Raw genomic sequence first — 16,772 nt, forward strand, 5'->3', positions numbered from 1 at the left:
CGTGTTTCTAGAGATCTGTTGCCGCTGGGGAACGCCGGATGTCGATCTAATGGCGTCTCGGCACAACAACAAAGTCCCGGCATACATGGCTCGGTCCACGGATCACAGAGCTCTAGCGGCAGACGCGCTACTTCAGGACTGGTCGCAGTTTCGACTGCCTTATGTATTTCCTCCTCTGGCACTACTGCCCAGAGTGTTACGCAAGATCAGGTCAGACTGTCGCCGCGCCATCCTCGTCGCCCAGACTGGCCGAGGTGATCGTGGTACCCGGATCTGTGGCACCTCACGGTGGGTCAACCGTGGGCACTCCCAGACCGACCAGACTTGCTGTCTCAAGGGCCATTTTTCCTTCTGAATTCTGCGGCCCTAAACCTGACTGTGTGGCCATTGAGTCCTGGCTCCTAGCGTCATCAGGGATACCTCCAGACGTCATTGCCATCATGAGACAGGCCAGGAAACCAACGTCCGCCAAGATCTATCACAGGACTTGGAGGATCTTCTTATCCTGGTGCTCTGACTCAGGGTTTACTCCCTGGCCGTTTGCCTTGCCCACTTTTCTTCTTTCCTTCAATCTGGAATGGACAAGGGCTTGTCTCTCGGCTCTCTCAAGGGACAAGTATCGGCGCTTTCCGTGTTTTTTCAAAAGCGTCTAGCCAGGCTTCCGCAGGTCCGCACGTTCCTGCAGGGGGTTGGCCACATAGTCCCACCTTACAAGCGTCCATTAGCACCCTCAGATCTTATCAGGGTGCTGACGACTCTTCAGAAGTCACTTTTCGAGCCGATGCGGGATCTCTCTATCTCGCCTTTCGCAAAAGGTAGCCTTCCTAGTGGCAGTCACATCACTCAAAAGAGTGTCTGAGCTAGCAGCGCTGTCAGGCAAAGCCCCCTTCCTGGTGTCTCACCAGGATAAGGTAGTTCTACGTCCGGTCCCGGACTTTCTCCCTAAGGTATCCCCGTTTCATCTCAATCAGGATATCTTCTTACTCTCTTTGGGTCCGCATCCAGTTCACCAATGTGAAAAGGATTTGCATTTATTAGATCTGGTGAGAGCACTCCGGCTCTACATTTCTCGCACGGCGCCCCTGCGCCGGCCCGATGCGCTCTTGTCTTTATCGCGGGCCAGAGTAAGGGATTTCAGGTTTTCAAGTCAACCTTGGCTCGGTGGATCAAGGAACCGATTCTTGAAGCCTACCGTTCTTTTGGGCTTCCGATTCCTGCAGGGCTGAAAGCCCATTCTACCAGAGCCGTCGGTGCTTCCTGGGCATTGCGACACCAGTCTACGGCTCAGCAGGTGTGTCAGGCGGCTACCTGGTCGAGTCGGCACACTTTCACGAAACACTATCAGGTGCATGCCGATGATTCGGCAGATGCCAGCCTAGGTAGGCGACTCCTTCAGGCGGCAGTTGCCCACCTGTAAGAGGGGGCCATTTTTCGGCTCTTTTTATCGAGGTATTCTTTTACCCACCCAGGGATTGCTTTTGGACATCCCAATTGTCTGGGTCTCCCAATGGAGCGACAAAGAAGAAGGGAATTTTGTTTACTTACCGTAAATTCCTTTTCTTCTAGCTCCTATTGGGAGACCCAGCACCCGCCCCTGTTCCCTTCGGGCTGTTGTTCTTTTGTGTACACATGTTGTGCATGTTGAATTGTTCTTTTGGGTCATGGTTTCATTTCTCCGAACATCCTTCGGATTGAATTTACCTTAGACCAATTTATAAGTTTCCTCCTTCCTGCTTTGGCACCAAAACTGATGAGCCCGTGATGCACGGGAGGGTGTATAGCAGAGGGGAGGGGTTACACTTTTTAAAGTGTAATACTTTGTGTGGCCTCCGGAGGCAGAAGCTATACACCCGATTGTCTGGGTCTCCCAATAGGAGCTAGAAGAAAAGGAATTTACGGTAAGTAAACAAAATTCCCTTCTTTATTTTTACTCACCATTAAAAGGTATCATAAGTAGAGATGAGTGAGTCTGAACTTTAAAGTTCAAGGTCCTTATCGGACACCTTGTGTCCAGTGCTGAACCCAGAACGCGGACTTTTTACTGTACATCCAGTTCCTATTCGAGTTTCTCACCTGAGTAAAGCTTCTTGAAAGGTTTCAGAGCAACCAATCAGCAAGCTTTTAGGCTTTGGGCACTTTCAGAGCCATCAAAGCCATGCCAATTATTGGCATGGCTGTGATTGGTCGATGCACACCGTGACTCAGCGTCTTTAAAGGACGGTTCACAGGCCGCGCTGCCGTTTTGCCTTCACTAGAATAGGGAGAGCACGCTGTTGTAGTGAGGGACAGTGATAGGTGCAGTTACTAAAATAATCTATTACATTGTAGGGAAAGGCGCTGTAGGAGTGAGGGACAGTGATGGGTGCCTACAATTCACAATCAAATACAGCGCTGCATCACGCAGCTTTACATAGCGGTGACAAACAGCAGCATACAGGCTTTGTTATAATCATTCTCTGTAAACAGGCCGTGTAATAATCTTAAGTTGTTCTTCTCATTCTTTGGCACACAGACATATAATAGGGGACGTGGCCGTGGTGGTGCTGCTGGTTTTGTAGCCGCTTCAGAGCGAGGATGTGGTAGATGTGTGCCTGCTACACTCCAAACTGAAACACCTTCCTCTGGTGCACACAGACCACAGGCTGGTCTTCGTCACTCTTAGGCCCAAGTACCACTGCACGAATGGTGAGGCCAGAACATGTTGAAGCAGTTTTAGATCATATGGCTACAAATGACTTTTGTTCCTTTGCATTGTCTTCCTCCTCGTCCACAAATGAAAGCTCAGAGTCGTCTCGTAAGTTCCATGTGTGACGGGGTATGTGACAGAGCAGTAAGGGACGCCAGGCCGAGGAACAATCCAAAGGGCTTTATTGGAACCAAAAAGATAAAGTACCAAACATGAATATAAATCCTTAAAGTCTGCAAGGAGTCCACTACAAAACAACAGATCCGGGGCCGCCTCCCGGTAATCTAAAGCCAGGGAAAATATGGCAATGGTCCTTATATGAGTTCCTTGAGTCCAACAGGGTGATTAATAAAACACAATCCCACGTGGCCACTGATCTCCAATCTGTAACAGTCCATACACAGGCACTAGGATCTAGCCTCAGCTACATATTGGAGTACTTATCCAGCCGAGATCCAACTAACTGACTAACATGGGTCTCATTGTTCTCCTCTCCTGGGATCAGCCCCTTAGGTGGGCAGAGGGGCACACCTCCCCTGGACATTTGATACTTGTAGCTCCTAGGTATAAAGAAGTTTCTAGAATACAGTCTCCAGGGATGGTGTATTAGGGAAGCCCCCTGCAGAGGAGAACAAAGACAGCCAAGCAACCTACATGACCATATATGGTATAGAGCACATGAATACAGGTCGGGGTTGAGGATGGACACATCATGAATACAGGGCGGGGGTTGGGGAGGGACACATCATCCTAAAAGAACAGTTCTATGCTAAGTGCCCTACTGAGATCCGGAAATGTGTGCGTGAGAGGAGACCAGAGACAGTGTAACAAGCTGCTGCTCTAGCTGATGAGGTGCTCACTATCAAGCCCCAGTGGAAGAAGCTGCTAGTGGAGGGAGAAAAAATGACCAGCACCCCAACACCGGAGGTTCCTTGTCCTTCAGTACCCAATGTCCCTCGACCTCCTAGGTCACCACCACATGTGAATACCCGTGTGAATGTGCCTCCAGTTGCTCCTACCACATTTTTTGGAATGCGATGAGGAAAGAAAGTGGAAGAGCGAAGATGTTATAGCTGTGGGCATCCCGGGCATCTGCAGGCCACATGCCCATCTATCCAGTGGAGTCATCCTTCAAATCGACAACTACCTCCAGCACCTAAACATCCATATCAGTCACCAAGTTCTCCTACCTACTTCTCTAGAATGAAAACTGGAAGGAGTGAGATGCAGTGCAGATGTTATCGATGTGGGCAGCCTGGCCATCTACAAGACACTTGCCCGGCTGGTCAACTGAGGAATGATACTGCTCCAAATCGACCTGTTAACTATCTACAGCCAAGTACAATGAGGGAAGAGGTGTCACCCCTTCAAGTTGACTTCCTAATGACTTAGACACCCATGTTCAACCACTAGGTGTTTACAGCTCCAAGTTCTTCTTATCACCCAAGAAAGCACTTACAGGAGGTTGTACTAGATGGACATCTGTGATCTGTGCACGAAAGAATAAAGACCTAAATTATTAATACATTCTGATGTGGTGACAGCGCGGACGAACTCCCGGTTTCCTTTAACACGATATCCCTACCCTGCACACACATGTGGCAGAACCAATCTGTTGTTCACTCAGTACTGGCATAAGTGGTAAGGTCCACGTTACTACAGATACTTGGACCAGTAAGCACAGGCAGAAACAGTATATCTTTTTAACTGCACACTGGGTAAACGTAGTGGCAGCTGGGCATAAGGCATTCAAGCACATATCCTACCACCATCTCGGATCGCTGGATGTTGGTCAGTCAGTGTTGCTTTCTCCTCCTACTTCGCTTCCTCCAACTCCTTATCCGGTCAGAGTAAGATGTGCACCACCAACTTTAGCTCAGCCAGGGGTAAACGACAGCAGGCTGTTTTTAAGCTCATCTGCCTGGGGGACAAACCTCACACCGCACAGGAGCTGTGGGCAGTCATAAAAGAACAAGTAGATGAGTGGCTGGCAACTGTGGTCCTACAACCCGGCCTGGTGGTGTGCGACATTGGCTGAAATCTCTTTGCAGCTCTGGGCCTAGGCGACTTCACTCATACCTTGCCGGGCCTATGTGCTGAATTTGGTAGTGCAGAGCTTCCCAAAATTACCCACATATGTCAGAGCTTCTGCTGAAAGTGTGGATAGTATGTAGGCACTTTCGGTGTTTTCACCCTGATGCTGCTCGCCTGTCTGCACTGCAAAGTCATTTCAGCCTTCCCACTCACTGCTGCATATGTGATTTAGCAACAAGGTGGAACTCCACCTTGCATATGGTGGAAAGACTGTGAGCAGAAAATGATCCGTATTACAGCACTGTGCAGGAGTGTTGGATCTCAGGCAATTTTGGCTGTGAGGGTCAACCGAGTAAAGAAGCTGTTTTACGGGTCTTTTTAAAATAGCTTTTCTGGAGGAGGGAATCTGGAAATTTTAAACTGCAATACACCTGCAACTAATGGCAGATTGTTGTTGCCTTTAGGCAGTGTGGCTAACGTGAGCAGATTTTTCCTGCAGTGTTTGACAAGTTGCCCTTACTGTTATCAGTACTGATTACTGGGTGTCCACCCTTCTGGATACCCGCTACTATGTCAAGGTGCCATGGTTACTTCCATCACTGAAGCATTGCCGAGTCCCATCTTCATCACAGCCACAGTATTACCAAACCCAAAAATTGGAAACAGAGTGTTATTCCATTTTTCAAAGCTGTCATATTCAGACAGAGCAGCCTACTTTGAACAATGTTTTCGAAATACATGCTTTGCATTCCCGGGATAGACACTGATCAGCATGGATGAGCCACTTCAAGTGTAAATAGCTGGGACAGGCAGTAGCAAATCTAGCTGTCGTACCTACGGCTCCATCCCAAATTCAACTATGATCTTTTTAAATACAGCAACTAGACTGTCCACCACTAAAACAGAAAATTGGCTCCTGTGTGGGAACTGTTCATACAGACAGTCTAAGAATTGGTGCCCTGGTGAAAGTGCTGAGTTGGCACCTGAGGAGCACGAACATCTTTTGTCAACGTCAACCCCTTGAAAAGAAGCAAAGCAGTGGGAACATCAAGTCAGGTACCTGTCACTTCTAGTTTTTGAGCACTCTGGATGGGTGTCCAGGGAAGAATAGAGGTAACAGGATAAGGGCTCCTGAACTGACCCTCAGGCTAAGGGGGCCATAGCTATCTCTAATCCAAGAATTTCCTCTGAAGGTGAGGATGTCTGGACCGTCACCCTGACCCTGCTCCTAACCAGCCCTGAGCTAGTACCCCCTCTCCCACCACCGAAGGGGAGAACTGGCATCAGAGTGGTTGCCCCACAGAAAATGGACATACAAGGAAAAATCAAAACTCAGTCACACTGTACCCTAACACAGCGGTATAAGACAAAAATGGTAAAGGGGAAAACCAAAGCAGTGATCAAAATACAAGACAAAGAATAACTTCACAACAGCAAGCATACAGCAAAATGTGCATGAGCAGCTGCAAATGACACCCTCTCTGCAGAACTTGATAATAGTGATGTGTCGGTCGCGAACGATTCGACACAAAGATCCGGCTCCCTGCTGTGACTGACAGGAGCCGGATCCCCAGTGAGAGCCACTAAAATCTCTAAACGGCTCTTTTCGCTGCTGAAACCCCGCCCACCTGTGGCTAAACCCCACCCACTCAACAATATAATTGGTTCCTTGTAAGTGGGCGGGATTTCATCAGCGTTACTATAATCTTAAATATGTGTTCACCTGGGGTTCACCTGGGGTGAACACATATTTAATAGGGAGCCAAGAAAGATCCGAATGAGCCGGCTCTTTTTGATGAGCGGAGCCATGGGAACCGGATCACCAAAAAGAGCCGGACTGCACATCACTACTTGATAGAATGGATTCTATCAACTGCAAGGAAGAGGTGGCTGATATAAGGAGGAGGGGAGTGGCCACAAAAGGCTGCAGCTGAGCTCCAAACTTACAGCAAGGGAAAAGGACATTAACCCTTGATGCGCCAACAGAAAGCAAAATACATTTTATATTATTCTCCAGAGTAGGGAGAGAGAGTTCAAATGGTAAAACCGCCACAAATCACTCCTCAGCGAGAAATAATCATGACAAGGGGGTTCCAAGGCTCATCTCTGTTTTAATTGGGTGCTGTGTGGTGGATCTTGAGCAATCTTGGCGGTGAGAGTTAGGCTGGTTTAACATCAGCGTTTTCTTGCCTAACGGCAAAAAAATCGCAAACCACATATGACCGTATCCTGCCCTGATTTAAATGCATTTTCAATGGAATTGCAGTAAGATGCGGTTGGGTGTGGCAGACACCAGATCCGTTGTTTAGCGTTTTTTACCTAGATTCCAAAACGCAACATGTTGCGTTTTTGACCTTGGTCAAAAAACTGCATCTGAACAAATTCTGCAGCTTGCGGCTGGAGCTGTAATGTATCTGAATGGGTGCCGGAGTCCGCTTTTAAAATGCGGTTGCATCCATCACGAACGGATCCAGTTTGCTTTACAGTGCATGCTCTGAAGCTGAAGATGCATGGTGTGAACAGAGTCTCAGCTGATCGCTCATAAAAGCCAGCCACTGGCTGATCAGCTGATCGTTCATAAAAGCCGTCCGCCAGCTGATCAGCCGGTGGCCGGCTTTGATGAGCGATCAGCTGATCAGCCAGCGGCCGGCTTGTATGAGCGATCTGCTCTCTCTTCTCTGTCTCTCTCTTCTCTCTCTCTCTCTCTCTCTCTCTCAAGACCAGGATCGTGGAGGGGTGAGAGGGGGTAATAAAAATGGAGTCTCTAAGTGTGTCTGTGTTATGGGAGCTGTCTGATTATAAAGACCAAAGGGATATCAGACAGTCAGGGTCCGCCGTGCAAAGTATCTGCTGCAGACTATGGCAGAGGATAAGGGGTCTCTTGTACTACGGAAGCAGTACTGACACTGATACGTCTCAGTGACACTAGAGCCAATCACGGCGTGTACTGTTAAAGTCACAGCGACTACCGTATTCAGCATTAACGTAAAAGGGATAGGTTAATGAGTGAGGAAGAGTATATAAGTGTGCCGCTGTGAATAGTAGTAGCACAAGTGCAGAGTTAAATACCTCTGTTAAACTCACAGAGGCATATAGTTAGGAAATAAAGCAATTCCTCCCTTATTCGGAGGGTGTGTGGGACGGTCTCTGTTAATGATCACAGAGACTAAAGCAGTGAGTGTGAAATGGCACCAACCTAGGTCCGTTTCTCTAGCGGTGCCAGGAGACGGACAGCAGCGTAAGCCGCACAAAGCTCCTACCTGCGTTCGCTCCCCTAGTGTGCGAGGATACGAACAACTGCCAGACGCAGTATAAGGAATGTTACCCTAGCGGCAACGTCCACCTATGAGTAGAATCATAAGCCCAGCCGGACCATGTGCCTCAGGCACCTGCCTATGTCCGCTCCACTAAGATGTAAGGATACGGACCGCAGCCGAAGCTGTAAGGTACAAGAACGCTACCCTGCAGGTAGCGCTCACCTAGCATAGACAGAGAGATGCCTAGAGGGACGTGCATAGAGCGTCTACTCTCATGCATGAACCAAGAGGACTGAGCGCCGAGCAGCATGCGTCAGGGTATTATATAGACTCTGTGCCTCATCCAAGATGGAGGACACCAGAGCCAATCCGCTGTAAGAATGACAGCAATGACGTCACGCTAGCCTATCACCGAGCAAGGCGTCACAAGCACATGACCAGCGACCAATCGGCTTAGGAGGTGTCAGAGACATGTGACCTCGTGTCAGTGATGATGTCACTTGCACATGTGCAATGGCTCCAAGATAGGACTTAGTTTCCAGCGCTCGCACATGTGCAGTAGCAAGAAATCCAAACATAGTCTCCAGTGACACAGCAACCGTAACAGTCTGTGTATTTATTTCTAATAAAGTATTTTTTCTCTGTGTTGTGTTTTTTTTAACCCTTTATTGGAGATTCTTAATGTCTGGGTCAAACTTGGCCTGACATTAAGAATCTCTGGCTTAATATCAGCCAGTAAAACAAAGCAGGTATTAACCCCTTATTACCAGGGCCGCTGGAAGAGTTTGATACAGCGCCAGAAGATGGCGCTTCTATGAACAAGCCTGTTGTGAATGTTAGTTATGTCTTGGCTGCTGGGGGGCTCCCTCTGGTGGCCAGGAAGGTTTTGGACAGAGACCAGGTGGGTTGTGCAGTGGGTGTTTCCTTTCCTAATTCTCTGCTTATTTAAGTCCTGGTCTGATTGCAGGGTGTTGCCGGATATCAGTTGTACTTTGTATTTTCAGCCTGCTTAATCCTGCTCTACACCACATCTTCCCCAGATAAGTGCTTGCTCTTTATTTATTGTCTGGTTCTTTTGTTTATCTGGGTTTGTCATTTGTTGTGGTTGGTTTCAGTTTATTTCCTTCCAGGGATTTTCCCCCTCAGTGGATTGTTGAGGAACTCCCTGCAGTTCTGTGTGGAGTATAGCTCCTTTGGGTCCATGTGTTTATGGCTTGTTGAATGTGTTATAATTCTTGTTTTCTGTTCATTGGTATGACAAGGGCACCTGGTATAGGACGGAGTTCAGATCGAGCGATCTGAGGGCCTTTTTGTACTATCAGGAAGTTGGTATTTTGTAGGGTTTTTCTCTGGCTACCATCAGTCCCTTTCCTGTCCTTTCCTATTTTAGTCAGCGGGGGCCTCACCTTTTGCTAATCCTGTCATCTACCTGTGTATTGTGTTTTTCCTATATCACCGCAGTCTTTTAATGTGGGGGGCTTGCTATTCTTGTCTATTTTCTGAGGCAGAGAGATATTCATCTTTCCTACCTTTAGGATCGTTAGTTCTCCGGCTGGGTTCACGGTGCACAGGATGTTAGTTCACCCCTCAGCTACTTCTAGTTGTGTTGGTTAGTGAGGGGATGGCGGCCAGATTAGTTGCCAAGGCTCTTGTCACCTTTTTGCCAGTGATGTGTGGTGATCTTCCATGGTTCCGGATCATAACACAAGCCATTTCCTGGGGTGGCTGTAGACTGCAATTCACAGGGGGGGGGCAGAGAGCTTGGGCCAGCCTGCGCTGGGATTCCAATCCCCAGCTGCCTCGTTGTACCTGGCTGGACACAAAAATTGGGCGAAGCTCACGTCGTGTTTTTTGTTTTTTTTTTTTAATTATTTCATGAAATAATTAAAAAAAAGGGGCTTCCCTATATTTTTGGTTCCCAGCCGGGTACAAATAGGCAGCTTGGGGTTGGGGGCAGCCCGTACCTGCCTGCTGTACCTGACTGGCATACAAAAAATATGGCGAAGCCCACCTTTTTTTTTTTTTTTTACCCCTAACTCTAGGGTTATGTGTTTTGTTTTTTGTTTTGTTTTTTTAAATGCATGGGCAAAATTGACATGGGCTTTGCCCATCGAGCACCCGAGCATTTTACTGCTCACTCATCCCTACTCCTGACCACACAGCCAGCAGAACAAGTAATCAGATCAGCTGACTCCAGTGTCGGCCGATTTCTTGTTCTGTGTAACACTGCATCCATCACAGAGTGTGCTGGCTGTGAGGTCAGCTGAGCTCAGCCGGCACTGGAGTCAGCTGATCTGAACTCAGCTGACCTCACAGCCTGCACACTCTGTGATGGATGCAGCTGACACAGAACAAGTATTCAGCCGACACTGGAGTCAGCTGAATCTGATTACTTGTTCTGCTGGCTATGAGGTCAGGATTTCAGATCAGCTGACTCCAGAGTCGGCCGAACTCAGCTGATCTCAAAGCCCGCACACGCTGGATGCAGCGATACACAGAACAAATATCGGCCGACGCTGGAGTCAGCTGATCGGAACTCAGCTGAACTCCTGACCACACAGCCAGCACACGTGACCGGCAGCAGTGCATTCACAGCGTGTGTAGGCTGTCACATCAGGAGTTCAGCTGACTCCCGATCAGATGACTCCAGTGCCGACCGATAAATTCTGTGTCCCGCTGCATCCAGGATCCAGTAAATAACAATTGCGGTTGCAAGCATTGGACATTCCATCTGCAGGATCCGGTGATATGTGTTTTGCATTTTTTTGCCACTAGGCAAAAAAACTCTGATGTGAAACCAGCCTTAACCTGGTAAAAGGCAGTTTAGGGGCCTTTTTTATTTTTTTACAATTTGGGGGTCTGTGGTGGAACTCTATCAGTCTTGGCTCTGTGGGGAGCTGGGAATACAGGCTACATCGGGCAAATTTGTTAAACTTCTTGCTCTGTGGGGGAAGTCTGGAAATCTCAGGTGTGTGGGGCAACTAAAGAGGCTCTGAGGCCTAGGTATGACAGTTACACTCTGTAGTTAAACTGGCTGTGTGGGTAAACTGGGAATACGGGCTCTGTAAGGTGAACTGGGTTTACTGGCTCTGTAAGATGAACTGGGAATACTGTCTCTATAAGGTGAACTGGGAATATGGGCTCTGTAAGGTGAACTGGGAATACGGGCTCTGTAAGGGCCTTTTTTAAATTGTTGGTCTTTGGAGAATCTCTCAAATTCATCTCTGTGGGGTCACTGTTAACATTTTTAGGTTTTGTATTTACTTGCTCTGTAACCATAGTTGCTGTGGTCACATAAGCGCTTTAAGTCACTTACCTATCCACATTTCTTTGTAGGGAAATTGTCCTGCTCTTGCCTGCATTTAGGTTCCTTTTGCAGTCCTCTAGCTCTCACTATAACCATTTTACAGCCCAGAACTTCGACTTCCCATTGACTTGTATGGGGTTCATTGTTAGGGTCAAGTTTCGCTGCCAAACCCCAATTGTTGTTTTATTTTTTAGTCCGAATATCCATGGGTTCTCTCATCACTAATAATAACTACAAGATTCTTATTGTTTCTCCCACTGAGAGCAATTAATCCATCTTCCTAGAATCTTGGCATCTTATTGATGGATCTTCCTTCTCTCCCTTCTACTGAATGTGCTGATAGGGGCGTTTTTATCCAAAGTTCAGCACAGGGTAACTGTAACATATCAGGGAGGTTAGAATTATCCTACAGTGGTTACATGGAGACCGGGCATTTTGTTTGGCGTGGATGGATGGATGCAGCAGCTTGTACCATTACTCTGTGACAATGGGTGTCGCGGTTGGGGGCCGGCATGGCAGCTTGGGATAATAGCAGCAGTGTATGAGGAGAACACTAAAACACAAACCTAAATCAGCAGCAGCGGGACCTGAGAACTAGCAACGCATCTGACTCCTTGCCCAGGCACCTTCCTTAAGTACCTTTTAACCTCACAGCTGACTTGAGAGGCACTTCCAGGTTAGGGTATGCTGGCCCTTTAAGAAAAGGGTTGTGGCCGTGCGCGCGCCCTTCAGGAAGAACCAGGAAGCCTGTGAGGTGCACACAGGCTCTGGCAAACAGCAGCATTGATTGGGGAAGAGAGAGCCCACAGCAGGATGTCTGGTCAGGTGAGGGAACTGATGTCCCTGTTGAGGGAGTGGGGCAGGACAGCGTGGGGACCCGTTTTGGGCGTTAACTTACTTTACATGATAACAACTTTGTAATGCGTAATCTGACCCCAGTGTTTGAGATTTTTTTTTCTCTGTGGCATATTCTACTTTATCTTAGTTGTAAAGTTAGGTTGTTTTATTTTGCATTTATTTATTTATTGATTTATTTTTTTTAAAAAAAACCTGAATTCGCCAAAAATGTAAAAGAATTAGAAGTGATCAAACATTGCATTTGGACGCTGTTAATACAAATAGTGATACCACAACATATAGTCAGTAAATAGCATTTACCATATTCTTCTTTAGTCTAAATGACTATTTTGACTCTACAGAAGCAATATCTCTTTATAATCAAGAGTCTTTCAGCTACAACCATTGTGGAAACGTCTATTTTTCCACTGATGGAGAAGCAGTTTGGTATAATTTTGGCCTACAAAATATTATTTGATGGCTTATTATTCCAATATACGGGAGGCAAAATGAACAAAGAGGATTGAACATCATGGTCCACTAGTTCCTGCTCTGAGGTCTACTGTTAGATTGTAAACGCTTTTTGTTTTAGAAAATTTTAGGCTCGTGGGAGAATCACCCAGGAGGGGAGTAACTAAGTGACTACCTCATCTTCACTAGAGCCTCTGATGACGAGGATAGGTTTGTGCTGGAAGATAGCAGTCTGATGCTACTCCAGGGAGTCCAGGTACTGCAACAGCTGGCCCTAGGGGTTTGGGATAGAATACTGACAGTCACTGCAGGTCTGGAAGGCACAGCTGGCATAGATAGATGCGGGAGGTACGGTAGGCACAGCAGAGACTAGGATAAAGACAAGTGTTTGCACACACAGCATAACACTCAGGAAATGGAAATGTACCACCCCTGCAGCAGTTGGACTGCTCGGATCCGGGGTGCTGTGGCTTGAGGGTTCAGTGGCCACTCTAATAAGGGGGGATATATTTACAAGGGAGAGTTCGTGGCGCCACCCGTGGTTCTCGGTAAGGGGAGTACCGCCGCTGCCGATGGGAGTACCTGGGGCTGATGGAGCGGGACAGCCATATGGTGATCCCTCCACGGGTAGGGTAGGCCACAGGGTTCTGAAGGATTGGTGGATGGCACGGTGTAGGTGATGTGGGCAGGCAGGGACCCGGGGAGGGCAGTGTACTCACTCAGACTGTGAAGATGTTGGTGCAATGATTAAGCAGACTCTGACACAGAAGTAAACCAAGTCTCTGGGTGCCGGTGCCGCTTTGGGGAGCCCGTCCAGGAGTCCATCCCCACTGGTATTGCTTAGTGGTCCGGAGCCTACCTCCTTGCACAATTGTGTAGATGTTCCTGAGTGACCCTTCGACCTGAAGCTGTCAGGATCCCGCTCCCTATAATAGTATAGTGGAGCTGTGCTCTCGATGGCTGACACTTGGGATTTCAGTGGGCTGCATAGGCTGGAAGGTACTATCCCCCTCATTGTGTTGATGCCTTCGATCTCTGAGCTCTTGGGGAAAGTTCATAAAGAGACTATCCTCCACAGGTGAATTATCAGGTTGCGGGAAGCTACTCCCTGATCTAGGGTCCTGTACCCTGCTGTGCTCGGTACCGATCCAGTTACTGGATGTCCTGGTGCTGACCCTTCTCCAAAACTAAGTCCGTTACACCTCTTCCAATACCCTGCGACCGGGTCTCCGACTCCTATGGTCCCAGACCGTCTGCGACCCAACCAAGGTCACACAGGGAGCTCCAACTCCTTCAGCTCCTCACTCTGAGGGCTACTACTGAACTGACTTCCTCCCTCCCACCAATCTTCCTGACCCCTAGGTGGGTGGTCCTATTCCAGCTAGACAGCCCACTGGTGTGCCTGACAGAGTGTGGTGTGAGGTGTGGTTAGGATTTGAGTGAGGATGGAATCAGTACCATTAGTTAGGATCCCAGAACCATGGAGGGTGGGTTCTGCACCATGAGACACAGGGGTGCAGTTCCCTGTGACACCCTCACAGAGTCAGGGACGTCACAGAAACAAACCTGACAACTAGTAACACGTCTCTAAGGATAGACCACGTTGCTCAGGCACCTACCATAGGGGGAGGATACCTAGTGCCTCTCAGACAAAGACCTTTTTCCCAGGAGTTCTGCATAGTGTGCGCAGGCCCTGGGAGACAGCTGCAGGGCTCCGGTACATGGAAGCCACCGATGGGAGGGCGGAAAGGTATGTGTGATGGAGTCCTCGCTGGGTAAAGGGTGCAGGACGTTGCGGGGATGCTGGTAATGGCATTGCACGCTATTTTATAAATTAAATCCATAAATTTGAATATATTATTAAAAATAATTTTTATTCTTGGCAGATGACTGTACCAGGAGATTAGAGGGACAACGGCCATCTTCAGTGTTAAAATTAGATGACCTTGATATCACACAAGATATAACTGAAGTGAATGCCACTATTCCAAATATATCATCATCCCTTCACAGCAAAGATCTATCATTTGATACTATTAAACAAGTCGTACCCTCTGATTCAACACAGACTATCAAGAAAAATAACTGTCACCAAAAAGGCATTAAAAATAGATGTGTTCTTACGGGAAAAAAGCCATTTTCAACTTTGAAATATCGAAAAGTCCCGCAAAAAATTCACACAGGCGAGAAAAGATTTTCTTCAGAGACTGTTAGCTACCAGAGATCTCATACGGGGGAGAAGCCATATTCATGTTCAGAATGTGGGAAATGTTGTAATCAAAAATCAATTCTTGTTAGACATCAGAGAATTCACACAGGGGAGAAGCCTTTTTCATGCTCAGAATGTGGGAGATGTTTTGCACAGCAATCAATTCTTGTTAGACATCAGAAAACTCACACAGGGGAGAAGCCTTTTTCATGTTCAGAATGTGGGAGATATTTTGCACATAAATCCCGCCTTGTTACACATCAGAGAACTCACACAGGGGAGAAGCCTTTTTCATGTTCAGAATGTGGGAAATGTTTTGCAGAGAAATCAAATCTTGTTAAACATCAGAGAATTCACACAGGGGAGAAGCCTTTTTCATGTTCGGAATGTGGGAAATGTTTTGCAGATCAATACCATCTTGTTACACATCAGAGAACTCACACAGGGGAGAAGCCTTTTTCATGTTCAGAATGTGGGAAATGTTTTGGAGATAAATCAAATCTTGTTGCACATCAGAGAATTCACACAGGGGAGAAACCCTTGTCCTGTGCAGAATGAGGGAAATATTTTACATACAAATGGGATCTTTTTAAACATAAACTCACAAGGGTAGAAGCCATTATCATACCTAGAAGATGAGAAATGTTTTACCTGAAATTATAATTTGTTGACCACTAAGAAAAATTCACATGGGGAGAAAATATAGATTTGACAAACTGAACAAGAAAACACAAAAGAAACAGGCAAAGTAAAGGCCTAAAAATCAATTAAAAAGCAATATTCCATTCACTATATGGACAAGAGTATTACAACCCTCCCATAAAAATACCCAACATTCCTCCTCCCTTTTCTTCCTAACTCCCAATCTCAGCGATCTGCCATTCATTACAGTTACTTTCAGCGCACAATCTCCATGTCTGAACAATGTCTGTAAATTCTCTATACTACAATAATAAACATGTTTATATTACAAACTACTATTTCCATCTACGATCCATTCCTTCTTTGTGGGAATATCTGGTGTGATCGCGTTTCTTAAAATCATTTTCCGCTAAGTTTAGTATTTTTTTCATCATCATTCGGAACTGACCCCCTTCTCTATTCCCCAATACACATATTATAGGGTCTAAGGGGACTCTGATTGTAAATACTTACTAAATTGTCCCAATAACCTGACATCCAAAATATTTTTTTCCAATTAAGTCTGAGTATCTAAACTAATGTTCTTCATTTCTTCTTCCTCCATTTCCTTTTTGCTGGAGCAGAGGTCGCCTAACCTGTTCCCTCATTGATATTAAACATCTTCGATACAATACTCTTATTACTGCAATTTCTCATTAACAAAGCTTTAACCCCTTCACGACCATGGACGGATATATCCGTCATGGAGCGTGTCCCGTTAAGCCCCGCCCCCTGCCGCGGGCAGGCGGCGGCGGTCGGCACACATCAGCTGTTTTCAACAGCTGACATGTGTACCTGCATGTTGCGAGTGGAATCGCTTCCACTCGCAACATTTAACCCCTTAAATCTCGCTGCCAAAGTCTGGCAGCGAGATCTATATGCGCGCGGCCATGATTTTTACTTACCGCCGCCCCCACCGGAAGTCACGTGCGTGATCACGTGACTTTCGGTGGTTGCCATCGTTGCACAGGGTCATGTGATGACGCCTGCAGCTATGAAGTTTCACTTTCGTTTTTCCTCGGCTGGGAGCAGAGAGAAACAGGAAGTGACTGAATCACTTCCTGCTGTTTACAGGTGTATAGCTGTGATCAGCAGATAGATAAGAGCGATCGGATTGCTGATCGCTATAGCCCCCTAGGGGGACTAGTAAAATAAAAAAAAATAAAAAAAAATGTAAAAAATAAAACAAAAAACCTAAAAGTTCAAATCACCCCCCTTTCCCCCCATTGAAAATTAAAGGGTTAAAAAATAAATAAATATACACATATTTGGTATCACCGCGTTCAGAAA

The 16,772-nt window shown here is 46.9% G+C and overlaps 1 protein-coding gene across 1 annotated transcript in view; it reads left to right on the top strand.

The window, feature by feature from the left end:
• LOC142312985 (uncharacterized) overlaps nucleotides 1–16,772 on the top strand; it is a 140,146-nt gene that overhangs the window by 18,760 nt on the left and 104,614 nt on the right. The window contains 1 exon segment of the mRNA XM_075351974.1: nucleotides 14,479–15,305. Coding sequence (XP_075208089.1) covers nucleotides 14,479–15,305 — 827 coding nt within the window.

The sequence above is a fragment of the Anomaloglossus baeobatrachus genome, chromosome 5, assembly GCF_048569485.1.
Source record: "Anomaloglossus baeobatrachus isolate aAnoBae1 chromosome 5, aAnoBae1.hap1, whole genome shotgun sequence".
NCBI lineage: Eukaryota > Metazoa > Chordata > Amphibia > Anura > Aromobatidae > Anomaloglossus > Anomaloglossus baeobatrachus.